We start from the raw sequence: 23,655 nt of genomic DNA on the forward strand, positions 1-23,655 counted from the left end.
TAGGCGTGCGTCGCTGTCCCCCCGGTTCGCCACTAAGCTCGTGGACCCCCGTCGTCATGTGTTCCGCTGCCTGCCGGGAACCTCGACACGACCCGTCCCGGCGGCCGTCGCCCGGTCGCCTGATGACCCCACACCCCAGGAAGTAGTGTAGTCTCCATGGTGATCGATGCCAAAGCGAAAGGGAAAGAGCTGAAATAGCAGCAGTACTCCGCAGCATGTACTGTGCAACGCGGCCTCAGCTCTCCTTAGTTGGGGTTTTCAGGGTCAGTTTGACATGTGCTCTTCATTCAGTTTGAGCTATACACTTAGTACATACACTTGTATACTGCTACTCATCCGTGGTGCTCGATACACTTTGTATCGATCGACCAGTTTCGGTTTCAGTACATCAGATGGCGCCGTGTTTTCAGCCGGGGCCCTCCTCACTGCTCGATCTCCATCTCACTTGGCTGCTGCAGCGCCTGCCCCCCTCGGGATCTTCCTGAGAACGCCTGAATCCATGTCCGCGAAGTGGGTCCGCAGGTCGTGCACGCCTCGCGCCACCAGGTGATCCACCTCGCTGTCGTACCGCTCGTACAGCGCCGGCAGCGTCATCGCGCCCAGCACCACTGCGCAGGCACACAAAGACACACCATCACCAGGTTCATTTCTGAATAGCGCTGGGATCTTTTGGTTTTCTGAATGAAACTTGTGCTTAGAATGAGCCAGCTAGCAGGTTACGTACCGAGGTAGAGGAGCGTCAGGGAGCTGAAGCAGTCGGCGACCACCGACGCGATGTACAGCGACAACACCGTCTGTTTTAGCGCACAGGGAGATGGTAACTGATCAGATGGGTGTTCTTTGTAGTTTTGGGCAGGGCAGGTAGGTATGATGAGACTGAATGGGCAGGCAGATTGGTGGCGCACCAGGATGAACATTTTGAGGTCCTTGCCGCAGGCGATGTCGTAGAGCGTCTGGACCAACCTGGACAGCCTCCTGTGCGCGCCTTGGATCGCTTGCCTGGTCGCCCTCTCCGACAGGAGCGTCTCAGGGTCAGGCACTCGAGGGACCGGCCTGCAGGTAAAAATAAAATCACAAGGAAACTCTCCTTGATTTCTTTCTTTATATATCAGGTTTGGAATAAAAAAGAACAACAAAAAAAGAAAAAGGACCCAGCCCAGAATTTCACGGGCCTCTCTTTGAGTTTTGTGACCAAAGGCCTACTTGAAAAACAGTCGGCCTGTTTTATGGGCCTTACACTCGATGGGCTAGCTTGGAAACTAGAAAGGGCTTACAGGTTGAAGAACGACGATGCGTTGGTCCAGACGAAGAAGACGAGCATGCCGACCATGGCCGCGTAGCAGACCAGCGTCAGGAAATGGAACTCCGCCACCTCGAACAGACCCCACGCCGCCGTCGCGGCCGCGAGGATGGACGCCGACGCTTTCTTGTCCCTCCACAGGATGATGTCCGCCGCTGCAACCACCAACCCAAAAAAAAAAACACACGGGCTTTCAGTTTCAGTCACGCGCATCGGCCGGAACCACGCCGCCGGTTCATCAGAGTTTCACAGCTCAGGCGATCGATGCGTCTCGGCACCTCTCCGGCCACCCAGCGCCGCGTGGAGCGTCCTCTCCCGGCCGAAGAGCCTGGGTCCGCTGTGTCCCTGCATCGTCGTCGCCATTATTTCTGGTTGATTTTGTGATCACCCATGCAACTCAGGACGGCAACTTCTTATAGCCGGCATGATGCATTGGGCTCCGGCTTGGGTGATCCACACGACCACACCACACGGCGTCCGGTGCCGGGGAAAGGAAAGCATAGCTTTGCCTCATGGCCTTTGTGTTTCGGCATTGATACTTTGTTGTGCAAGTGCCTTTTGGAACTGGGATCCGATCCAATTCTTGCGATCCCGGATTCGGTCGATAGGCAGCTTGACGTTTATTCAGGCTTTCGTTTCGTGGATGGATTGATGGAACATGCCTTACTTGCGCGGAAAGAGTTGTTGATCAAGTCCCCTCTGCTCTTTGTTAAAGAGTTTTCAGTAAGTTTAGCGGCCGATCTATGTACCACGAAAAGCTTGAAAAGTTGCATCTCTGACCTAGACACCTAGTTATGTATTATATGGAGGCTGTTTATAATATGACCAACTCAAAAACTTGACTCCTTTCCAAAGGAAAAAAAAAGGAGAAAGATTCGTTGAGATCTAGCTTGTACATGTGAGAGAGATTCCACACAAATAATAAACATCTAAATAAGTACAGGAAAGGGAGCGCCGGAAGAAGGAACGAACCGAGTTCAGGAAACGCTTTTTGAGCTAAGCAAGCTAGTTTGAACGGGTGGAGCAAGGTTGTGGGTTGTGCTCAACTCAGACTGCTTGAATGGTGTTGCAGGCAAGTTGGAGGAGATTCAGGGATATGTCAGGAAACATTTTTTTTTTTGTTGAATTCGCCGTGCTCCCTAGAACGGCACCCAGAATCCACGCGTGCATGCGTCGCACTTCGACCCCTCTTTCAGATCGACTCAAAAAGAAATCCTGACCCGTTTGTAATGCCGAATGCTGTCTAAATTCGTTTCAAAATAACGGTGGTGTTGTAAACAGCGAATAACCTTTCTTTAAATAAAGAGCGAACAACCAGGTCCAGTTTCCAGATCTGTGAATCACAGGCAGCACAAAGGTACTGCAAGTCTGCATCCCATTCCCAGGCCCCTTTGTCCGACGCGCTAGTATTTTTTCCCCTCCGTCTTTCATGCAGGTTGAAAGAGATGAGATCGAGAACGATCAAGTCTGAGGGGAGTTGTGGCCAGGCTAGCATGCCATTAATTTTTTTTATCTGAGAGCTAATGTGCCATTAGCACTTAGCAGTAGTTTAGTACCATTGACCGGTTAGTTTATGTTTTTTAACCACCATGATAGCGACACAAAGCTTTCCTTGTTAGAAAACTACGCAAACGACAGGGCGAGATTGGCATAGTGATTGCAAGTGCTGACCACATGCAGGACGACGGGTGGTTGCAGGCTGAACCGCTTCAGATATCCGCATCTCCACGACCTCCTCATCTTCAGACGCCCAACTAGCAGCCAGTGCTTAGCTCGAGCCTGTCAATTCAGGTAAACAATGGCCAGCCTACACAAGGCTACGCAAACCTAATCCCGTTCCTAAATTGCAAATCCTCCTCCACGGGATGCAACCGCTGAGCTCAAAAGATCTAGGAGTAGTAGTTGTCTCTGCACTGCAGATGAAATGAAAAGCAAATGATGCCTTGCGATTCTTAATCATGGCGTGGTTAGTTGCCCCCCCCCCCCCCCCCCCCCCCCCCGCGCCGGTGAATTTTATTCTCCTGGCCCGTTCAAGTGAGCGCCCCGTGCGCGTTTCCAAGGGGCGGATTGATGCATAGTTGCCGGCCCTAGCTAGTGACGAGCAGCTGTCCGGCATCTCCAAAGTGATCCATCGCAGATCATGGCTTCCTCTTTTGTTAATGTGAAATCACCAGGCCCGGTCCTGAGATTTCAGTGGCCCAGGGCGAAACTCAATTTGAGGCCCTTAATACAAATATTCATATCAAACACTTTTTAATACTAAGTGTTGATGCATATTTTCTAAACAAAATAGTGGTGAATCTGTAAAAGAAATTAGTAATCGGAAACTAGCACACAAAATCGAAGGGTACTAGATGAACGCAAGAAGAAATTTTTACTGATTTTCTTTGAAAACTCGCACCACAATGTATAGATTCTATTCCAGACCAATGTATAATAAATTGAGATTATCAGTGGCCAGCTGCAACTAACATGTAATATAATGATCTGTGTTCATCAGTGATATCATTGATCATGCTAATTGTTACGTGCTTGTAGGCTATACCTACCTATTCGATCGTACCTGATCGTCGGTAGCTTGATCTTGGTAGCTGGGCTCCCGGTGAACATGCTTGCATGCGTTGGGTAACCGGCTGCAGGACTACAGACATTGGCTCGGACATGGCCACATCGCGGCGTCCCTCGTCCTCGTTTTGGCCAGAAGTCGTGTCTCGCTCTCAGGCGGTCGCGTTGCCTCGCGCAGTTGTGATCTACGGCATCCACTATCCTGGTGGCAGATGGGAATGACGGGAGGGGAGCGGGGGCTGAGGTAGAGGATCGAGGAGCTGCACCATGTGTGCAATATCTCCGCCTACTATCTCTTCGACGACGTTCTACTATCTGGACAGAACAGCCTAGGATACGTGTAAACGTAGCCATGTATTGCTCATGATGTGTACTCTACTTAGTATACATGTACATGGAGAGGGGCCCCTTGGATTCCGGGGCCCGGGGCGGGTGCACTGCTCGACCCCCCTCAGGGCCGGGCCTGGAAATCACACTATTTAGTTGATATAGACCACAGCAAGAGTGAAGAGTCCTCGGTTTCTTTTTCTTCCATTATTGAGAATTTGAGATGGAATAGTGGCTGCAGCTAGCATCGTGTCAAAAAAAAAATTGCAGACATCAGCAGAGATACAGATACTAGGATGGTAGGTAGGCAGGCATCAGGGACAAGCAGCCAACGGCCGTTCACCGGCCCGTTGTAGCGGGGCCACCTGTCACGGGCACGTTCCGGCCGGTCAAACGGAACGGGGCTCCGACTGACGGAGGGCAGAAGCACAGCCTCGGATGTCTGGTGCACCGTGTGCCCACCCAACACCACGGGCGTTGCGGCGATGAGCTGCCACTCAAGCTGCTAATGGTTTGGTGTCAAACCAGTTTTGGTGGTTCAGGTTCTCATTTGGTCTTACCGGGTTCAGTGGAAAATGGTTTGAGCAGCATACCGGTGTGGTTCGGTTCAGTTCAACAACTAAAATAATTTGGATCGGTGTGGTATGGTTTATATTTGGTCTAACGCTGGCTGACTGAGCAACTTGCAGGCACAGGAGCCTCTACGCCATTGTGTGCCGCAGTTGGAGCTATCACTTGCTGCTTGTCGGTGGCAACGCGCAAGGCCGTTAGAATCCACCGTGGCATCCTCGGCCGCGTAGCACTCGTGGTCGTTGCGGTAATTCAACATCTGCAAGCTAGCTAGCTGTGTGTTGATTGTAACATGCATGCAGCGGTAGCAGTGGCGTGGCGGAAGTAAATGGAACCACGGTTTGAGGAAATGATTTGGTTTGGTTTGTGTGAAAATCTATATTTGGTTTGGATTGGATTAGTTTTAGAGGTAGGGAATAATGGGTGGAGTGGGGTGTATTGGCAGGTGTTGAGAAAATGGTTTGGTCTGGTTATGGTTTGTTTCTCGGACCATTAGCAGGTTGAGCTGCCACGCCGTGTCATCCCGCGGCGCCACGGCGACGTCGGGGCCCGCATGTAGGTGGCTGCGCCGGCCATCCGCCCTCCCCGATGCCACCCCGTATCCGTCCTCCTCGACGGCATCGCCCACACTGGTACTGTGACCAGCAGCGCAGCCTTGTCGCCGCGCGGGTCCCGTGTGCCAGTGACTGCAGCAATTTTCAGTTGGTCACCACCTTTTGCCTCGTCTCGTCCGGTCCTCCCACTGACATCGCGGGCCCCGCATCTCCCCCATCGAGCGCCGGCGCCGCACCAACCGCTGCTCTCCTATAAACGCCCGCGAGCGCTCCAGCGCGTCGCTCCCCTGCCTCCCCGCGCCGCTTCCCCGGGAATCTCGCCGGCCCGGCTTCCGGTCTCCGCTTCTCCACTCCCCACCCTCCACTTGTGGCCAGGCCATGGACCCCTCCATCTCCTCCGCGTCCTCGCCTCTTACCCGGCTCGCCGGGACCCCCGCCGCCAGCCCGCGGCGGCCCGGCCACGCCGCGGCCGCCCGCCCGCCCGCGTCCTCCTCCTCCTCCCCCTCCACGCGCCTCCGCGCCGCCGTCTCGCCGTCCCCGCCCCCGCCGTCCCCCGTGGGGTCGTTCGGCTTCGGCGCGCTCACGGAGACCTTCTCCGTGGACGTGGCGGCGGCCGAGGCGCGCCCGCTCGACGTGCCCCTCGCCGCGCCCTTCACCATCGCGTCCTCGCGCCTCGACGCCGTCTCCAACGTCGCCGTGCGCGTCGAGCTCCGCAGCGGCGCCGTCGGGTGGGGGGAGGCGCCCGTGCTGCCCTCCGTCACGGCCGAGGACCAGCCGGCCGCGCTCGCCGCCGCGGGACGGGCCTGCGGCGCGCTCGCGGCCGCGCCCGCGGCGCCGCTCGGCGCGATGCTGCAGGACGTCGCCGACGTCCTCCCCGGGCACGCCTTCGCCTCGGTGAGGAACCCCCACCTTCTCGTGCGACTCGGCAAGGAAATTTTGGCTTCTGTTACAGAGTGGGTTGACAGGCGCTTGATTAAAAAGATAACAACATGATTCGCGTCGATAAGTCTATATGATGTTGTGAACTGGAGATCCGATTTTGTCGAATGTGCTGATCCCGACGGTGATGGGATGACTGCTGTTTCAAGTATATACTTCGATGTAGATGGGAATTGTCTTTTAGGCGCTGAATTATTGCAGTGATGTGCTCGATCACCAATTTCTGCAGTCAGTGCCCATGTTCTTCAGATACGTAACCCAAAACTAAGCTTGGTTTTATCCGCTAATATTTGCTCTGGATGGTAACTGTGCCTGGTACAATTGTCACTGAATACCCATTTGGCCTGTAAAAATGTTGATTACTTACAAGCCGAGAAGAGTTCGTTCAGAATACAAACCACTAAACCAAACAGTTATATATCAATTAAAACCATACCCTAAGCATAGAGGTCCTTTTCATGCGAAAAATGATTATTTCGTCTAGCTCATGTGGAAGTGCTCCATTCATATGTGTAAACAAGACCTATGAGGAATAAATGTAAAAACGGGCATGGATTACCATACATTTCTGATATTCTCTATGGCTACTCAACTTGTCGTGGTGCTGCAAACCACAGCCGGGTGGCGGAAGGCACCCGCCCTAGCCCAGAGGGTGTGTACTCAGGGGGTAGCTAGTCTTAGATCGATCTCACTCAAGAACACGAGGAACACAGCAGGATTTAGAGTGGTTCGGGCCGCCGGAGCGTAATACCCTACGTCCACTGTGTGTTGTATTGCCTTCCCACGAGAGTGAGAAGGTTGCGAGAGCTTGAGTTAGTCTGGATTGTCCTGTGCATAGCGAGCGCCTCCCTTTTATATCTCAAGGGGGCGCGTACACAGCCGTTGGATCCCCGACAGGTGGGTCCAACGATGCAGTATAAAATAACGTACTGTTCATACATTATGGCGTCGCAGGCAAAGGAGATCTCTCTCTTGGATTCTCTTGCCTGCTTCCGGAGCCCTTCGTCCATCATGTCCTGGCGTTGTCTTGTCAGGTCGGGCCTGTCGTAGCTAGTGGCATCGCCCGCCACGTTGCTTAAGCGGGCGGTGTAGCTTGCGGCGTAGGCGGCATGATGGAAAAGCGTCGTGCTGTCGTATCCATTTAATGCTGCAAGCGGGCTCTGCGCGGTTGCGGCACAGGCGGCTCCACTGTGCTCTTTGGTAATACGCGGCGCACAGCGGGGCCTGACAAAAGGCTGTCTCGTGTACCGCGGCGGCAGAGCACGCCTTGTCCATCGCATTAAATGCGGTAGGTGGGCGAGTCTTCCTGCGGAAGACTCGCGCACGATCCCACGTCTCCGGGACACGTGGCGGCTCCGGACCCCTACACGGTGAGGGGAGTCCGGACGGGCGCAGGAGGTCCCGGACCCCTCTGGGGGTCCGAGGCCTCGGCGGTCAGCTCGGAGCTTCCCTTCCTTAGAGACACGTGGCGTCACCGGACCCATCCTCAGGCGGGGAACGGTCCGGGGCCGTTGGCCTGGTGAGGGAAAAGCCTGGCCTGTGGGGCCTGGCTACTCCGTCTTTCCCGCGCAGCTACGGATAACTACGCGGGTCCTGCCTTGCTGCAGTAAGAGTGGGTATCCCTGTTACAGGGTACCGACAGTGGCCCCCGGGCCCACCTTGGGGGAGGTACGAACCCACAGGTGGGGCCACTTCTGCGATTTGGCTCTATATAGCTTGAAGTTCCTTTCTGCAGGGGTCTTGACCGGCTTTGACTACCCGTCGGGTTGATTGCTGCCTCATCACATCGCAACGGCTTACTGACTTTGGGCCTCATCACATCGCATTGTTGCGGCCGGAGTAAACGGATCATTTACCACCGGCGCAGCTCCCGAAAAGCTCGGCCACGCCTGCGATTAATGCGCGCACGTCAGCTCAGCTTCCGCCTTGCTCCACGCGCGCGGGCGACGGTTCGGATCCCGCCTTTTCACACCTCCGTTGATTTCCCGCTCTCCCTGACAGGTGGGCCTGGGCCCCCACGTCATGGACTGGGCGGTTAACTCTAGGCGCGGCGTCGCTTGAGTTTCGGCGACGGTTCCGGGGCGCGCCGGTTGAGTCAGGCTTTATAACGGGGCGCACCGCATTCCGCGGTTGCTTTCCCGCATTCGTCTTCTTCCTCCAGCCTTTGCGCCCTTTTTCCTTCTCTCCCCCCCTACACAGGCACCCTTCTCACTCCACCAAGAGATGGCATCCCTTGTTCATCCCCGTCGCTTCCAGACCGAGGGAGAGCTGAACACAGTGCGCCGCCTGCTTGGGTGGAGTGCTCAGGAGACCGGCTGGGGGGTGCGAGCAGGCTCGGTTCCCCTTGGCAACCTCCGCGCCGGGGAGTTCGTGCTATTCACCTCGCACGTCTCCGCCGGCGTGGGACTGCCGCTTTCTTTATTCTTACTGCTGCTGCTGGAAGACTTCGCCCTCCAGCTTCAGCATCTGACGCCCCACTCCCTCCTCCTGGCGTCCATCTTCGTGCATTTATGCGAGATGTTCGTGGGAGTGCGTCCCTGCGTCATCCTCTTCCGCTACTTCTTCATTCTGGTGAGGTCCGGAAGGAGCAGGGACGAAGTGGGAGGGTACTACTTCCAGATAAGGAGCGACCTGCCGACTCCTTACATTCCCGGCCTTGCTGGCGGAAGGTGGGAGGAGTGGCGCAGGGATTGGGTGATCGCCACCACCGAAGCCAACGAGCGCCTTGCCCTGCCGACCGCGGGGCCCGCCTCCGACAAAGCATCCTGGAGGGCCAAGCCGTCGCTGCAGCCGGAGTTCGACTCCGTGCTGGACAAGATCAGGTCGCTGGCGGAGAGCGGCCTCACCTCATGGCACGTGCTCGGCGACTTCGTGAAGCGCCGGATCGCCCCCCTGAAGCAGCGGCCGCGACCGGCGTGGAGCTTCACCGGCCTCAACGATTGCAGCAGGACCCACCGCGGGGAGGGAAGCGACCTGACCCAGGAGGCCTTGGAGGTCCTGGTGCGGAACGTGACGGGAGACACCTTCATCCCGGAGAACCTGATCCTTCCGCAGAGCATAGTCCCCCTCTGCGAGGACCCGGCGAGGGTGGCGGTGCTGGCTACCCTGCCAACCCTGGACGACGGGGGACTGGCCCCACGGCAGACCGGAGGTGACCCGAACCGTGGGCTCCGGATCCCTGGCACGTCCGGGGATCAGGCTACGCTGAGCGCTGCGGGGTCCGGTGCCACCACGAAGGGGAAGCAGGCCGCGGCTAGCAGTGCGGTCGCGGCCGGCTCCAGCCGGGCACAGAGCAGCTCCGGCGCATCGTTGGGAGACGCAGGCCGGCGGAGGCTACTCCGGGGCGATGGGACCCTGGTCTCGGAGCCCGCCGCGAAGCGCCAGAGGTCTTCTGAGGGCGCTGGCCAAGGTAGCTCCCGGGCTGCAGGCCCCCATGGGTCCTCTGGCGCAACTGGACCACCACCATCGCCGCCAAGGAGTTCTTCCCGCCGGCAGCAAGAGCAGCAGCAAGAGCAGCCGCAAGAGCAGCGGCAGCAGGCACGCGGGCGGCAACAGCAGCAACAGGTGCGACCACGGGTTGTGCCCATGCCACAGCCACAGGGACAGCAGCAGCGGGAGCAAGCCCGGGTCGCGCCTGCATCGCAGCTGCAGGGGCAGCAGCAGCAACAGGAGCAGCCGCAGGAGAAGAGGACCGGGCTCCGGGGACGCTGGGTCCCCGGTACTTCCGGGTCAGTGTCATTCTACTCTCCTCCTTTGTGCCGGTGCTCTGTTTTTTTCCTTTCTGATGGCTTTTCTGCTTTGCAACCAGGGCTTCCCGCCCCAGCGGTTCCTCTACCGTCGCTGGCACATTGGCAGGTGCCCAGGCGGCGGCGGCCCTGGCGTCGACAGCGACGGTGGCAGCAGGTGCGGGACCCTCAGGTACGGCGTCCTGTGCCAACCCCATGGTGCGTGGCATGGAGCTGACTATCGTGCCATTTTTAGACTCTGCAGTGCTCAGTGCGGCGGCGGTGGCGCCGGTGCTGGGTGCAGCCGCACCCGACGCGGCGACGGTGGAGGCGCCGATACTGATCGCAGCCGCACCCGACACAACGGTGGCGGAAACGGCGGTACTGGGTGCAGCTGCGCCCGATGCCGTGGTGGCTGAAAAGCCGGCTCTGGGCGCCACGGCCCCCGACGCCGCAGCGGCGGAGGCGCGAGTGCTGGGCGGAGCCGCACCCGACACGGTGGTGGAGGTGCCGGTGCAGGGCGCAGCCGCACCCGACGCGGCCGCGCCACGGCGGCGGGGGCGCCAGAGTTGGGTTCGGCCGACTCAACGGCAGCGGGGGCGCCGGAGCTGGGCCCGGCCGCTCCTGACTCGGCGGCAGCGGGGGCGCCGGAGCTGGGCCGGCCACTCCTGACTCGGCGGCAGCGGGGGCGCCGGAGCTGGCCCGGCCGCTCCTGACTCGGCGGCAGCGGGGGCGCCGTAGCTGGGCCCGGCCGTCTCCGTGACTCGGCGGCAGCGTGGGCCGGAGCTGGTCCCGGCCGCGCCCGACTCGGCGACAGCGGCGGCTCCGGAGCTGAGCCCGGCCTGCCCGACTCGGCGGCAGCAGAGGCGCCGGAGACAAGTGCTGCGGTAGAAGCCCCTACCTCCAGCTCCGGTCCTGCTGCCAGAGGAGGAGTTGGAGGTGGTTTTTGGCAGGCGGCTCCTGCAGCTTCAACTTCCGGAGGAGGATGCGACTCCGCTTCCTCAGGTGCTGTTGCGAGTTCGGCGTTCGATCGAGGAGGCAACCTCCTCTGCCGAGGTGGCCTTTCGGCGGGAGTGGTCTGCTCTGGAGAGCGAGCGTCAGCGCCTCTCCGATTGGCACACCCGTCTGGAGGCGCATACGAAGGCTGAAGCCTCCCACGCCGCGGAAACTCGGTCAAAGCTCAAGGCGGACCAAGAGGCCTACCGAGCCAACCTTAAGAAGGTGTTTGACCGAGAGTTCGCGGTGTCAAACCGAGAGAAATCCCTGGCGCAGCGGGAGCGGGACTTCACCCTGGAGGTTGTTGGCTTTGCTGCTCAACGGTCTGACCTCGAGGCCCACCTCGCAGCCCAACAGTCAGAGCTGGAGACTCGCAGCGAGGACCTCGAGGTCCGGAGGCAGGAGCTCGACGTCTTCTTTGCGACTCTGCAAGGATGGCGTGAACAACTGCAGGAGAGGGCCCGCCAGCTGACTGCCGACGAGGCGGATTTGGAGGAGGACCGGAAGTCCCTCGCCAAGCGGGAGGCTCACGCCACCGGCATAGAGAAGGAGCTCGGGCGCCAGCGAGACTCGCTCAAGAAGCTGAAGGCATGGGCTGAGCAGAGGGAGACCAAGCTGGAGGAGAGGTCCCGCGAACTCGAGGAGAGGTCCCGTGAGCTCGAGGAGAGGTCCCGCGAGGTGGAGGTGGCCAAGGCGGCCCTGGACACCCGGGTGCAAGAGGCGGTCCGGGAGGCAGTCCGGAAGCACCAGGAAGACCAGCGCGCTGAGGCCCAGCGGATTGCTGACTGGGCAACCGAGGCGAGCCTGGCGTTGGTGCCACTTGGTCTGAGCCCGATCCAGGTGGCGGAGCCGCCAGCTTCAATAGCTGACGCCCTCCCGGTGTTGAGTTCTGCTTCGGATAGGCTCCAGCGCCTGGGGCCAGTCCTTGCTGGTCAGCTTGAAACCGAGGACCGCGAGTTGATCCGGCTGGTGGCGGAGCACATCCTGACCTGCCTCCGGAGCCACGATCCGACCATCTCTCTGGCGCTCGTGGTGGATGGCCCTGTAGCGGAGACGGAGGCCGCCGCTCGGGACAGCGTGCAGGAGGTCGTTGACTTCGTCGCCGCCTACTTCAAGCGAGAGCCTGCAGACCCTTGAGCTGGGCATTGTATCTTTTTTCTTTTGCATTATGTAACAAACTTGTACTAGCTGAAATTTTTGAAGCAGAAAAAACTTCAACTTAGCTGTTTGTCAGTTGTTGATTTGCAATATGCAGCACCCCGGCGCCCTGGCCCCCTGGCAGATAGGTTCAGTTGCTTCGACCTGTCTGCCATCTGAGCCGTAGAAGATACTCCGGACCTCCTTGGCATAGGGCTGCATAGCCTGCAAGACGATCAAGCGCCTTGTTCCCTGTGTAGTATACAGGAGTACAGATAGAAGAATCAAGTTTGCTTATATAGTAGCAACGATGCTGCAACTTAGCTATTTGACGCATGCAGAATTCATCCATGATGTCTGGGACAAAGCGGATGCCCTGGGCCCCCTGGGAGAGAGACTCGGTTGCTATGAGTCTTTCTACCATCGAGACTGGCTCTTATCCTGCATGAAAGCTTTGAAGCAGATACTCGGACCCCTTGGTAGGTAGGCTCAATGGTTTGAGACTGACCACCACCAGCCAGGTTTTAACCTGTGTACCACTTCAAAGTTATAGCTTAGTAACAGACCCGCGGGGCTCTTTCCTGACCAATCCCAGGCTGGTACCAGGTCCAGGGCTCTAGATGCACAGGTCCGGGTAGCTCTATGCTTGTTACAGAGTGGAGGAGTGCGTAGGCTTAGGGTCGGAACCAGGCTAAGGCGCTACGCAGGGCTCCGGACCATTCCAGGAAACAGCACGATCTTTCCGGACCTGGCTTCACCGTCCCAGACCCTTCGCAGCAGTGGGTGAGGTCACTTTGCTGTGCTCGATCCTTTGAGATATAGTGCTGGACATGCCGTGTTGGATTTAGGAAGCCAGCTCTTGAGCTGGGACGAGGTCCGGGCCCCTAATTACCCGGCTCCAGGTACTAGAGCACTCGTTACAGGGTGGTGGAGTGTGCAGGCTTTTGGGTACGGAACCAGCTAAGCGGCTACACTGGGCTCCGAACCACCCCAGGAAACAAATACCCGCTCCCCAGAGTAGGTCCCTAGGGATCCGGACCCCTCTCCAGCAGCAAGAGGGTCCGGATCTGTACGGCAGTCCAGCAGCTCAATGCAGATCTTAGTTGCAGCAACAAGAGTAGAGGTCCCGCGGGGGTTAGAAAAAGCGAAAATTCCGAGAATCGAAATGCGTAATTTAACTTTGACACAAAGACAGAACTAGGAGAAAATCTTTCCTTTGCAATCTCGATGTACATGGCTTGCGTGATGGATGCCAGAGGCCGGGTTTACGAGGTCGGACCTCTACCGCTCTGTGCCGCGCGTTAGCCGACGGTGCGACGGATGCCAGAGGTCGGGTTTACGAGGGTGGCCCCCAACCGCTCTGGGCCGCACGCTAACTCTATCTTATTACAAAGGAAAAGTTATTTCCATGCTCTGCGTAGGTGTAAAACTTACGCAGATGCTCTATGTTCCATGGGTTGGGCAGCGGCACTCCATCTTCTGTGGCGAGGCGAACGCATCCGGGCCGGCATACCTCTGTAACCTTGAAGGGCCCCTCCTAGCTGGGGGAGAGTTTGTGGAGCCCCGCTCGGTTCAGGATCCGTCTGAGGACGAGGTCGCCAGCCCGGAGCTCCCTACTGTGCACGAACCGTTGATGATAGCGTCGGAGCGTCTGGTTGTAGCGTGCATTTCGGATTGCTGCTCGCCACCTTCGCTCGTCAACGAAGTCCACGTCGTCGCACCGCAGCTGCTCCTGCATGGATTCGTCAAAGGCCTGGACCCGTGGTGAGCCCAGGTGAATTTCTGAGGGAAGGCATGCTTCAGCCCCGTAGACCAGGAAGAACAGAGTCTCCCCGGTGGCCCGGCTGGGTGTGGTCCGGTTGCCCCATAGTACACACGGAAGCTCGTCAACCCACTTGGCACCATGCTTCTTCAAGCAGTTGTAGGTGCGGGTCTTGAGTCCCCTGAGGATCTCTGCATTCACTCTCTCAACCTGTCCATTGCTGCGGGGATGTGCTACAGACGCAAAGCATAGCTGGATGCCGATGTCTTCACATTACTCTTGGAAGAGTCTGCTTTTGAATTGGGTCCCGTTGTCCGCGATGATGCGGTTTGGGACGCCAAATCTGCACACAATGGACATGAGGAATGCGACTGCTGATTTCTTAGTGATATTCACCACAGGAGTAACTTCCGGCCACTTGGTGAACTTGTCGATGGCAACATAGAGGAACCGGTACCCGCCGACAGCCCGGGGGAAAGGCCCCAGGATATCCACACCCCACACAGCGAATGACCATGAGAGTGGAATCATCTGCAGAGCTTGAGCTGGGGTGTGTATTTGTTTTGCATGGAACTAGCATGCTTTGCAGGACCTTACCAGCTCAGCCGCATCCTGGAGTGCTGTTGGCCAGTAGAAGCCATGCCGAAAGGCCTTACCAACAAGCGTGCGAGAGGAGGAATGACTTCCGCACTCGCCTCCATGGATCTCCGCGAGCAATTCGCGGCCCTCTCCCTGGGAAATGCATCGCATGAGGACACCGTTGGCGCCACGGCGGTAGAGATCCCCTTCTACCACCGCGTAACGTTTAGCCAATCGGACTATGCGCTCAGCGGACACATCGTCATCAGGGAGGATGTTATGCTTCAGGTAGTCCCGGATCTCGGAGATCCATGCCTCGGGAGCTCCTAGAGCAGGTGGGGGTGGCTCTGTGAGGTCACCAGGTTCCTCAACAGAACACACAGCTTCGGTTGGGCACCATAGGTGGAATGCTGCCGGGACCGCTAGCTTCGAGGTGCCAGCTTGATCCCCCTCACCCGGCTCGGTAGGCTGGGCGGTAGGTTTCAGCAGCCGTCTTTCAAAGACACCCTCGGGCACAGATGCCCAGGTAGATGCTCTCGCAGAGAGATCATCTGCTGCTGAGTTGTGCTCGCGGGGAACGTGTTGCAGTTCCAAGGCGTCGAAGTCCTTCTCGAGCTTCCTCACGTGTATGAGGTATGCCGCGAGCTGGGGATTGTTGCAGTTGCAATCCCCTCGGACCTGCTTGATGATTAGCTGGGAGTCCCCCTTCACCAGAAGCTGCCGGACCCCCAATGAGAGGGCTTGCGTCAGGCCGAAGATCAGAGCTTCGTATTCCGCCATGTTGTTGGTGGCCTTGAACTCAAGGTGCACCATGTACTTCAGCTGATCTCCGTTTGGGTCGATGAGGACCACACCAGCCCCGGCCCACTTCTCGCGAGCGGACCCATCAAAGAAGAGTGTCCAGTGAGGCTCGGTGAAGACTGGTGTCTTGATTTCCGGCTCCGGGGGCCCAGCATTTATAACCGGACCCCCAGGGTTGCTTGGGGAAGGAGTCCACTCCGCTATGAAATCAGCCAGGATCTGGCTCTTGACCGCATGGCGTGGCTGGAAATCCAGTTGGAACTCTGCCAGCTCTGCTGCCCACTTGGCGATATTGCCTGTGGCGCTGGAGTTGTGTAGGATCGCTCTTAATGGGTAAGAGGTTACTACAACAACTCGGTGTGCTTGAAAGTAGTGGCGCAGTTTCCTGGACGCAATAAGTATTGCATAGATAAGCTTATGCGTCTCAAGATATCTGGCCTTTGCCTCGTGGAGGACTTCACTGACGTAGTAGACTGGCTTTTGGACGGTCCGGACCCTAGTTCCCGGGTCCGGCTCGCCCTTGTCCACCACATCTGTCCCTTGGGCCCCCAGTGGTTCTGGGTTCCCACTAGGATGAGGCTCCTCCGGACCTGCCTGTGCAGGATCCGGACCTTCAAGCTGGGGTGAGGCTGACAGGCCCCCGTGTCCGGGGTCCGGCTCACCATCCTTGGCCAACAGGACCTTGGTGCTCCCCTGACGAGTTTGCTCCATCCTTTCGGCGACCGGCACCATGCTGACCGCCTCCGCAGATGCAGCAAGATACAGAAACAACGGCTCACCGGGTTCTGGAGCCACCAATACTGGCAGCGAGGTGAGGTGCTGCTTCAGCTCCTGGAAGGCTTGTTCAGCCTCTTCGGTCCAAGAAAATGGACCGAACCTCCTCAATAGCTTGAAGAAGGGAAGGGCCCTCTCGGCCAGCCTCGATATGAAGCGGCTAAGAGCAGCGAGAGATCCAGTAAGCTTCTGGACGTCCTTGATGCGGCCAGGAGGCCTCATTGCTTCGATCGCCTTGATCTTGGCTGGGTTTGCCTCGATGCCTCGATGCGAGACCAGGAAACCCAGCAACTTCCCTGCTGAGACGCCGAAGATGCACTTTTCTGGGTTCAGCTTCGTGCGCGTGGCGCGAAGACGGTCGAAGACGAGGGACAGGTCCTCCACTAGTGTTGACCCTACCTTAGTCTTGACCACAATGTCATCGACATATACCTCAACAATATCTCTAATTAGATTACAGAAGGTTTTATTCATGGCTCGTACAAATGTGGGTAAGGCATTCCTCAGACCATACGGCATGACAATGTAGCAATAAAGCCCATCCACTGTTACAAAGACAGTATGCTTCCTATCCTCTCTAGACATCTGAATCTGGTGGAAACCAGAGTATGCATCTAGGAAAGACAAAAGATCACACCCGGAGGTGGAGTCCACGATCTGATCGATACGCGGAAGAGGATAGGGGTCTCTTGGACATGCCTTGTTGAGGCTGGTGTAGTCGATGCACATCCGAAGCTTCCCGTTGGCCTTTGGGACGACGACCGGATTGGCCAACCACTCGGGGTGGTGGACCTCCTCGATGAAGCCGGCGTGTAGGAGCTTGTGGACTTCTTCGCGGATGAAGTTCTGCCGCTTTACGGACTGCTTCCGAGGCTTCTGGCGCACCGGCGTGGCGTCGGGGTAGATCCTCAGATTGTGCTCGATCACTTCCCTGGGGATCCCGGGCATCTGTGACGGTTCCCAGGCGAACACGTCGACATTTGCTCGGAGGAAAGCGATGAGCGCGTCTTCCTATTTCTCCTCCAGGTTCCCCGCGATGCGGGTGGTCCTGGTGGAGTCCGCTCCAATCTGCACCGTCTTCACGGGAACATGGTCCGGATCGGACGGTTGGACCTTAGGAGCCTTTGCAGGCGCCTTGGGCTGCGAGGTGGACGGATCCTCCTCAGAGCGTGCAGCCTCTGCCGCCAGAGTATGCAGTCTCTCAACTGCAGCGACGGCAGCGGTGCGGTCGCCCTGCACGGTGAGGACTCCGGCAGGGGAAGGCATCTTCAAGACCAAATACCCATAGTGGGCAATGGCCATGAAGCGGTAGAGTGCCGGTCGGCCAATGATGGCGTTGAACGGAAGGTTTACCTCCGCAACATCGAACATGACGCTCTCTGTGCGGAAGTTCTCCTCGGTCCCGAACGTGACCGGCAATGTGATGCTCCCTAGAGGGAACACCGGGTGTGGGCCCACTCCGGAGAATGGGCGAGAGGGAGTCAGCTTGGACTCTGGGATCTGCAGCTGCTTAAACGCTGCATAACTGATGACGTTGAGGCCAGCCCCACTGTCAATCAGCACGTGGTAGAGCCTCACGTTGGATATGACAGGAGCGGTGACTAAAGGTAGCACACCAGCTCCGGCCATATTCTCCGGGCAGTCGGATGGCCCGAAAGAGATGGTTGTGTTCATCCACCTCTGGTGCGGCGCCGCCCTCGGGACCCCCGGCTTCACCGAAAGGACCTCCCGGCGAAGGGTCTTCACGTCCCGCCGGGAGACGAGCTCCCAGCTCCCGCCATACATTACGTACAGCTTCTTGCGGCGGTCGCCGTTGTCGGAATCGGAGTCGTCGTCGTGATAGACACCCTTTAGCTCTCGAGCGGGGGATTGGTACCCCAGCTCCTCCCCGGCCGCGGCCCTGCTGTCAGAGACCTTCTCCTTGCCGGCCCGCTGGCGAGGAGGGGGTGAGCCATCCTTAGAGGACTGCTCACGCCGCCCGCTGACCCGCTTCGCGAGCTTTTGGATCTCGCGGCAGTCAGCGGCGCTGTGGCGAGCGGTGGGATGCACTTGGCATGAACCTCCGCTTCCACCTTGCGGGCGAGGGCGTTTGCCGTGTGCATTCTGGCCCCCAGCCGCTGGCGCCGCTGCCGCCGCTGCTGGCGCCGCTGCTGGCGCTGCCGCTGCAACGACTGGTCCGCCAGAATGCGGCTCCCCGCGACCCCGGTTCTTCTTCTTCTTCTTCTTGCCACCGCCCGGAGCGGTAGCACTGGAGCCACCATCCTTGGTGTCTCCGTCTTGGGGGGCTGAGTGCCATGCACGGCCCTCAGCGGCCCTGGCACACTTGTCTGCCAGGGAGAAAAGCGTAGTGACGCTTTCCACCTCGTGCGTCGCCAGCTTCTCAAGCATCTTCTCATCACGTACCCCCTGGCGGAAAGCAGTAATAATAGATGCATCTGAGATACGAGGAATGGTCCCCCGTACCTTGGTGAAGCGCGAGATGAAGGCCCGAAGCGTTTCCCCGGGTTTTTGCCTCACGGCGTGAAGGTGTGCCTCCACACCATGCTGCTGGTAGGCGCTGGCGAAGTTCGCTGTGAACCTCGCGCAGAGCTCTTCCCAGGACTGGATCGTCCCAGGTGTGAGATTCATGAGCCAGGTCCGGGCTGGCCCAGACAAGGCTACATGAAAGTAGTTTGCCATTACCGCGCCGTTACCACCAGCCGCTGTGATGGCGGTAACATACACCTGCAGGAATTCTGACGGGTTAGTAGTACCGTCGTACTTTTCCGGCAGGTGGGGGCGGAACTTGGGTGGCCACGCCACGGCGCGGAGGTGCTCCGCAAGTGCAGCACAGCCCACCCCGGCCACCGGTGCGCCTGACTGAATTCGGGCGTTCACCGGAGGCCTGGGTGCCGCCGCGTTCAGATCAACATTGAGGTTGCGTCCCTCAATGTGGAGACGGCGCTCTCGCGCCCTCTCGACAGCGATGCGGGCATCCTCCCCCGCGCGCCGGCGGTTGAGCTCCGCCCGCAAGTCTTCTGTTCGTGCACCCCTCACGGTAGGGGAGCGCACAGATGCCGACGCACCGCCCTGACGCTGGTGGTAAGGTACCACCGCGTTGCCAGGCGGAGGTCGTTGCCCAGTCTTTGCAGAACTGGGGGAGGCCTGAGCCAGGTGGAGGAGACGGTCGACGTCGTCCCGCCACTGCTTCAGGGCGTCTGGCGAGGCTGCCTCAGCCGGGGGGTTGCGAAGCAACTCCCTAGCCGCTGCCAGCGCTCCGCCGCTCGCAGCCTGTGAGGGGGCCCTTGATGGGCGCCCTGACTCTTGCCGGCGAGCGGCGCGCGCCGCCGCCAGTAGTGGCTGCTCCATAGTCACAGTTGCCCCTGGAGCAGGTACGCGAGAGGCATGGGGCGTGGAGGATGCCACACCCTCTGTCATCTCCACGTCGTCCACGCGAACCATGGGGACGAAGAAAAGATGAACTGCGACCAGCTGTGCCCTACCTGGCGCGCCAAATGTCGTGGTGCTGCAAACCACAGCCGGGTGGCGGAAGGCACCCGCCCTAGCCCAGAGGGTGTGTACTCAGGGGGTAGCTAGTCTTAGATCGATCTCACTCAAGAACACGAGGAACACAGCAGGATTTAGAGTGGTTCGGGCCGCCGGAGCGTAATACCCTACGTCCACTGTGTGTTGTATTGCCTTCCCACGAGAGTGAGAAGGTTGCGAGAGCTTGAGTTAGTCTGGATTGTCCTGTGCATAGCGAGCGCCTCCCTTTTATATCTCAAGGGGGCACGTACACAGCCGTTGGATCCCCGACAGGTGGGTCCAACGATGCAGTATAAAATAACGTACTGTTCATACATTATGGCGTCGCAGGCAAAGGAGATCTCTCTCTTGGATTCTCTTGCCTGCTTCCGGAGCCCTTCGTCCATCATGTCCTGGCGTTGTCTTGTCAGGTCGGGCCTGTCGTAGCTAGTGGCATCGCCCGCCACGTTGCTTAAGCGGGCGGTGTAGCTTGCGGCGTAGGCGGCATGATGGAAAAGCGTCGTGCTGTCGTATCCATTTAATGCTGCAAGCGGGCTCTGCGCGGTTGCGGCACAGGCGGCTCCACTGTGCTCCTTGGTAATACGCGGCGCACAGCGGGGCCTGACAAAAGGCTGTCTCGTGTACCGCGGCGGCAGAGCACGCCTTGTCCATCGCATTAAATGCGGTAGGTGGGCGAGTCTTCCTGCGGAAGACTCGCGCACGATCCCACGTCTCCGGGACACGTGGCGGCTCCGGACCCCTACACGGTGTGGGGAGTCCGGACGGGCGCAGGAGGTCCCGGACCCCTCTGGGGTCCGAGGCCTCGGCGGTCAGCTCGGAGCTTCCCTTTCTTAGAGACACGTGGCGTCACCGGACCCATCCTCAGGCGGGGAACGGTCCGGGGCCGTTGGCCTGGTGAGGGAAAAGCCTGGCCTGTGGGGCCTGGCTACTCCGTCTTTCCCGCGCAGCTACGGATAACTACGCGGGTCCTGTCTTGCTGCAGTAAGAGTGGGTATCCCTGTTACAGGGTACCGACACAACTGTTTGGCTGCTGCATTTTACTTCAGACAAAAGATTTCCTGTTGCATCTGTATTTGATTGTATGTTTTCCAATTAAGGCTAGAGCAGGAGTGGAGATGGCACTGATTGACGCGGTTGCTAACAGCATTCGCATCCCTCTGTGGAGATTATTTGGAGGGGCATCAGATACTGTCACCACAGACATAACGGTATATGTTCATCCCATCATACCCTGCCTGTATTCAAAAAATTTATAAATACCTTCACCAAAGTTGGTATTCCATATTTCCCAATCTAGATTCCGATTGTGGCCCCAAACGAAGCTGCTCAATTGGCTGCAAAATATCGAGGGCAAGGGTTTCAAACGCTGAAGCTCAAGGTTGGGAAAAACTTGAACTCGGATATAGAAGTTCTGAAGGCTATACGGCTCGTCCATCCAGACTGCTCATTTATCTTGGATGCAAATGAGGGATATACAGCTGATCAAGCAATTGAAGTTCTCGATAGATTAAATGGTACGTACTCCTGCAAACTCTGTGCTACTATATGGATTGACCTTTTGATCTTGCCTTAGTATTTCGAATTTATTAGCTTATCATCATCTGGATATTCCAACCTTGTCCCAAGTATTTCTCCATACTTATTTTGTTTTTAATTCTGTCACTGGTTTCAGAAATGGGTGTGACCCCTGTACTCTTTGAGCAACCAGTTCACAGAGATGATTGGGAGGGTCTCCGTGATGTTAGTATTGCTGCCATGGAGAAATACAAAGTTGCTGTCGCTGCTGATGAAAGTTGCCGGAGTTTGCTTGATGCTCAGAAAATAATACATGGGAATCTCGCCCATGTTATTAACATCAAGCTAGCAAAATTAGGGGTCCTTGGAGCCCTTGAAATAATTGATGCTGCAAGAAAAGCCAATGTCGCTTTGATGATTGGCGGTATGGTAGAGACTAGAATCGCCATGGGCTTTGCTGGTCATCTAGCTGCTGGGCTTGGTTGTTTCAGGTGCGTTTGTTGTGGAAGTATGAAATCATTTTATTTTTTACATTGTGATTAGGATGCTCCAGCTCACAAATTGAAAGGCATATCACTTTGTTCGACACCTTATATCAGTTTTCAGCTGCTAAAATTATTCTTGAAACTTATGGATGCAGTTTTATTGATCTGGACACGCCCCTTTTACTGTCCGAAGATCCAGTGTATGGCGGCTACGAAGGTAGTCTTACTCTCTTTATATGTCTTCACTTCCTCTTTTAAAGACAGTAGCCACTGGCAGACTAAAATCGCTGTTACTTTTTATTACTTTTTATTAACAACTACAGTAATGGTTTCAGGCGCACAAAGATTCAGTAATGTTTGATTTTTGCATGTTGTTTCATAGATGCGTTTTTCCTGGACTCAGCCTGCTGAGCCCAAACCCTTCTGTATCGCAATTTTTCATTTGAGGAAACTATTTATGCCGTGAAAATTTATAGTGTTATGAGCTTGTGGAGTATTGATTTTCAGAGCTGTTGTCTCATTGCCTTGATGGTGCTTATAAACTCAGATATTTTCATCTATAATACTAATGTCTTGATGTTGCTATGTTTGTTGTCGGGAAATCTGCTTCTTCCTTGCACGATGCAGACCTTCAAAAAATAAATTAAAGCTCAAACTGTTTTTCCAGTTCATATGACTCATACGAATTCTCTTGTCAGCCTTTGGACCTCTGTACAAGTTTACAAACGCCCGCGGCCATGGTGGTTTCCTTCACTTGGACAACAATGGCTCGGTATGTCAAATTATTCCTGTTGCTTACTTATCCTCTGATTTCCTGTAAAAGTACTGTGTTCTTCGATTCTTCCCCATGTCGATATAGCCACCTGCAAACATTGTTTCGAGCTACTGTAAATTCAAAATTCTTTTCATATACAGTCACAAATGTTAATTGTAAAGTTCCAAAAGAATAGCATGTCTAAATCTGTCTAGTTTTTGGTTTTTTTCCTAGTGAATTAAATGTTCTAGAACTCATCAATCTATATGAAACTGTTGCAGAAATGAAGATGATTAGTGGATTTGTCTGTCTGTCTGAAGCTTCATGGGGAGCATTGCAGTGTGCACTGCACACATGCATTGTTGAAATGGACAACCACCGTTGTAACTGAAAACAAACGATAGGAAGCATGTAGCCTTCAGTTTGCTACCATCGAGTCCAATCACAATCAGAGCTATAAACCTATAACATTTGATCAGGGCGTAGATAGTATGTATACTCATAAGGCTGTATCAGCTGGCCTTGTTGTTTTATCCAAATATTCTAGTAACTGCTGTACAATAAATAAACCTGGTTGTAAATGTCAATACATGCAGCCCTGTCAAGCTTTTGTTGTTCTACTAGAAGACCACATCACCCATATTTGATCTGCCCCACAGCATGCTCGGCTATGGCGCACGAACCTGTATTTGTATTATCAGAAAATATAAATGAAATATGTGTTCCCTGCAGTGTTCTTTTGTCTATTTATTTTGTGCATTTATTTACACTGGCACGCCCGCAATAATTTCCCACCGCATGGGATGCGGTGATGGGATGCCGATACAAATCAAAACAACAGATAGGTAGTAACATAAAGGTGAAAGAAAGGTGCATTCGAGCACTAATCAGCCTTTATCTCAAAAGAAAGGTGCATTCGAGCACTAATCAGCCTTTATCTCAAGGGAAATCATTAACACATAAAATACTACACAATATGCGTAAAACATAATCCACGTGCAGCATGTGACGCCTTATTTCCAAAATTTAGAAACAAAGAAAAGTGACAATGCTTCAACTTGTGCTCAATGTTGCATCCAGATGATCAACCTTGCATCACCGAGTAACGATGTAGCTTTCACGAGCATTTGGGTTTGCAAGTGGTGCAGGTGGCCCTACAGTCTTCCAACTTCAAATGGCAATACTCTTTCCGGCTTACATCGGGGCAGCAGTAGCAAGGACGAAATAGCTCAGGACTAAAATAATCGCAGTGCACCTCGGAGCACATGTTAAAGGTGAGCTTTCTCTCATCATCTAATAAAGACGTGGAGTTGACAACGTTAGCATCAGAAGTCCTGGGATCCAGAA

At 56.2% G+C, this 23,655-nt stretch overlaps 2 protein-coding genes across 2 annotated transcripts; one reads left to right on the plus strand and one right to left on the minus strand.

The window, feature by feature from the left end:
* Positions 1 to 262: 262 nt before the first annotated feature.
* On the minus strand, positions 263 to 1,732 carry LOC120706052 (reticulon-like protein B8). Its single transcript, XM_039990624.1, has 5 exons — positions 1,579 to 1,732; positions 1,275 to 1,455; positions 906 to 1,053; positions 725 to 794; positions 263 to 608 (listed from the first exon to the last, which is right to left on the minus strand). Exons 1-5 carry the CDS (start codon positions 1,661 to 1,663, stop codon positions 442 to 444), a joined length of 651 nt encoding a protein of 216 aa, XP_039846558.1. The 5' UTR covers positions 1,664 to 1,732; the 3' UTR covers positions 263 to 441.
* A 3,857-nt stretch (positions 1,733 to 5,589) lies between these two features.
* Positions 5,590 to 23,039, plus strand: LOC120706054 (L-Ala-D/L-amino acid epimerase-like). The gene is made up of 7 exons (XM_039990625.1): positions 5,590 to 6,210; positions 20,652 to 20,762; positions 20,852 to 21,068; positions 21,227 to 21,560; positions 21,710 to 21,771; positions 22,253 to 22,326; positions 22,590 to 23,039. The coding sequence occupies exons 1-7, from the start codon at positions 5,695 to 5,697 to the stop codon at positions 22,593 to 22,595; spliced, it is 1,320 nt and encodes a 439-aa protein (XP_039846559.1). The 5' UTR covers positions 5,590 to 5,694; the 3' UTR covers positions 22,596 to 23,039.
* The last annotated feature ends 616 nt before the right edge of the window (positions 23,040 to 23,655 follow it).

The sequence above is a fragment of the Panicum virgatum genome, chromosome 5K (genome assembly GCF_016808335.1).
Source record: "Panicum virgatum strain AP13 chromosome 5K, P.virgatum_v5, whole genome shotgun sequence".
Lineage (NCBI taxonomy): Eukaryota > Viridiplantae > Streptophyta > Magnoliopsida > Poales > Poaceae > Panicum > Panicum virgatum.

Excerpts from the sequence above, each read along its gene's own strand:
- LOC120706052 (XM_039990624.1), bottom strand. The coding sequence starts at position 1,663 with ATGGCGACGACGATGCAGGGACACAGCGGACCCAGGCTCTTCGGCCGG. Across the intron at positions 795-905 it reads ACCTCAAAATGTTCATCCTG|ACGGTGTTGTCGCTGTACAT; the intron begins GTGCGCCACCAA and ends GCGCTAAAACAG. Across the intron at positions 609-724 it reads CCTGACGCTCCTCTACCTCG|TGGTGCTGGGCGCGATGACG; the intron begins GTACGTAACCTG and ends GTGCCTGCGCAG.
- LOC120706054 (XM_039990625.1), top strand. The coding sequence starts at position 5,695 with ATGGACCCCTCCATCTCCTCCGCGTCCTCGCCTCTTACCCGGCTCGCC. Across the intron at positions 21,069-21,226 it reads AGTTCTCGATAGATTAAATG|AAATGGGTGTGACCCCTGTA; the intron begins GTACGTACTCCT and ends CACTGGTTTCAG. Across the intron at positions 21,772-22,252 it reads AGTGTATGGCGGCTACGAAG|CCTTTGGACCTCTGTACAAG; the intron begins GTAGTCTTACTC and ends TTCTCTTGTCAG.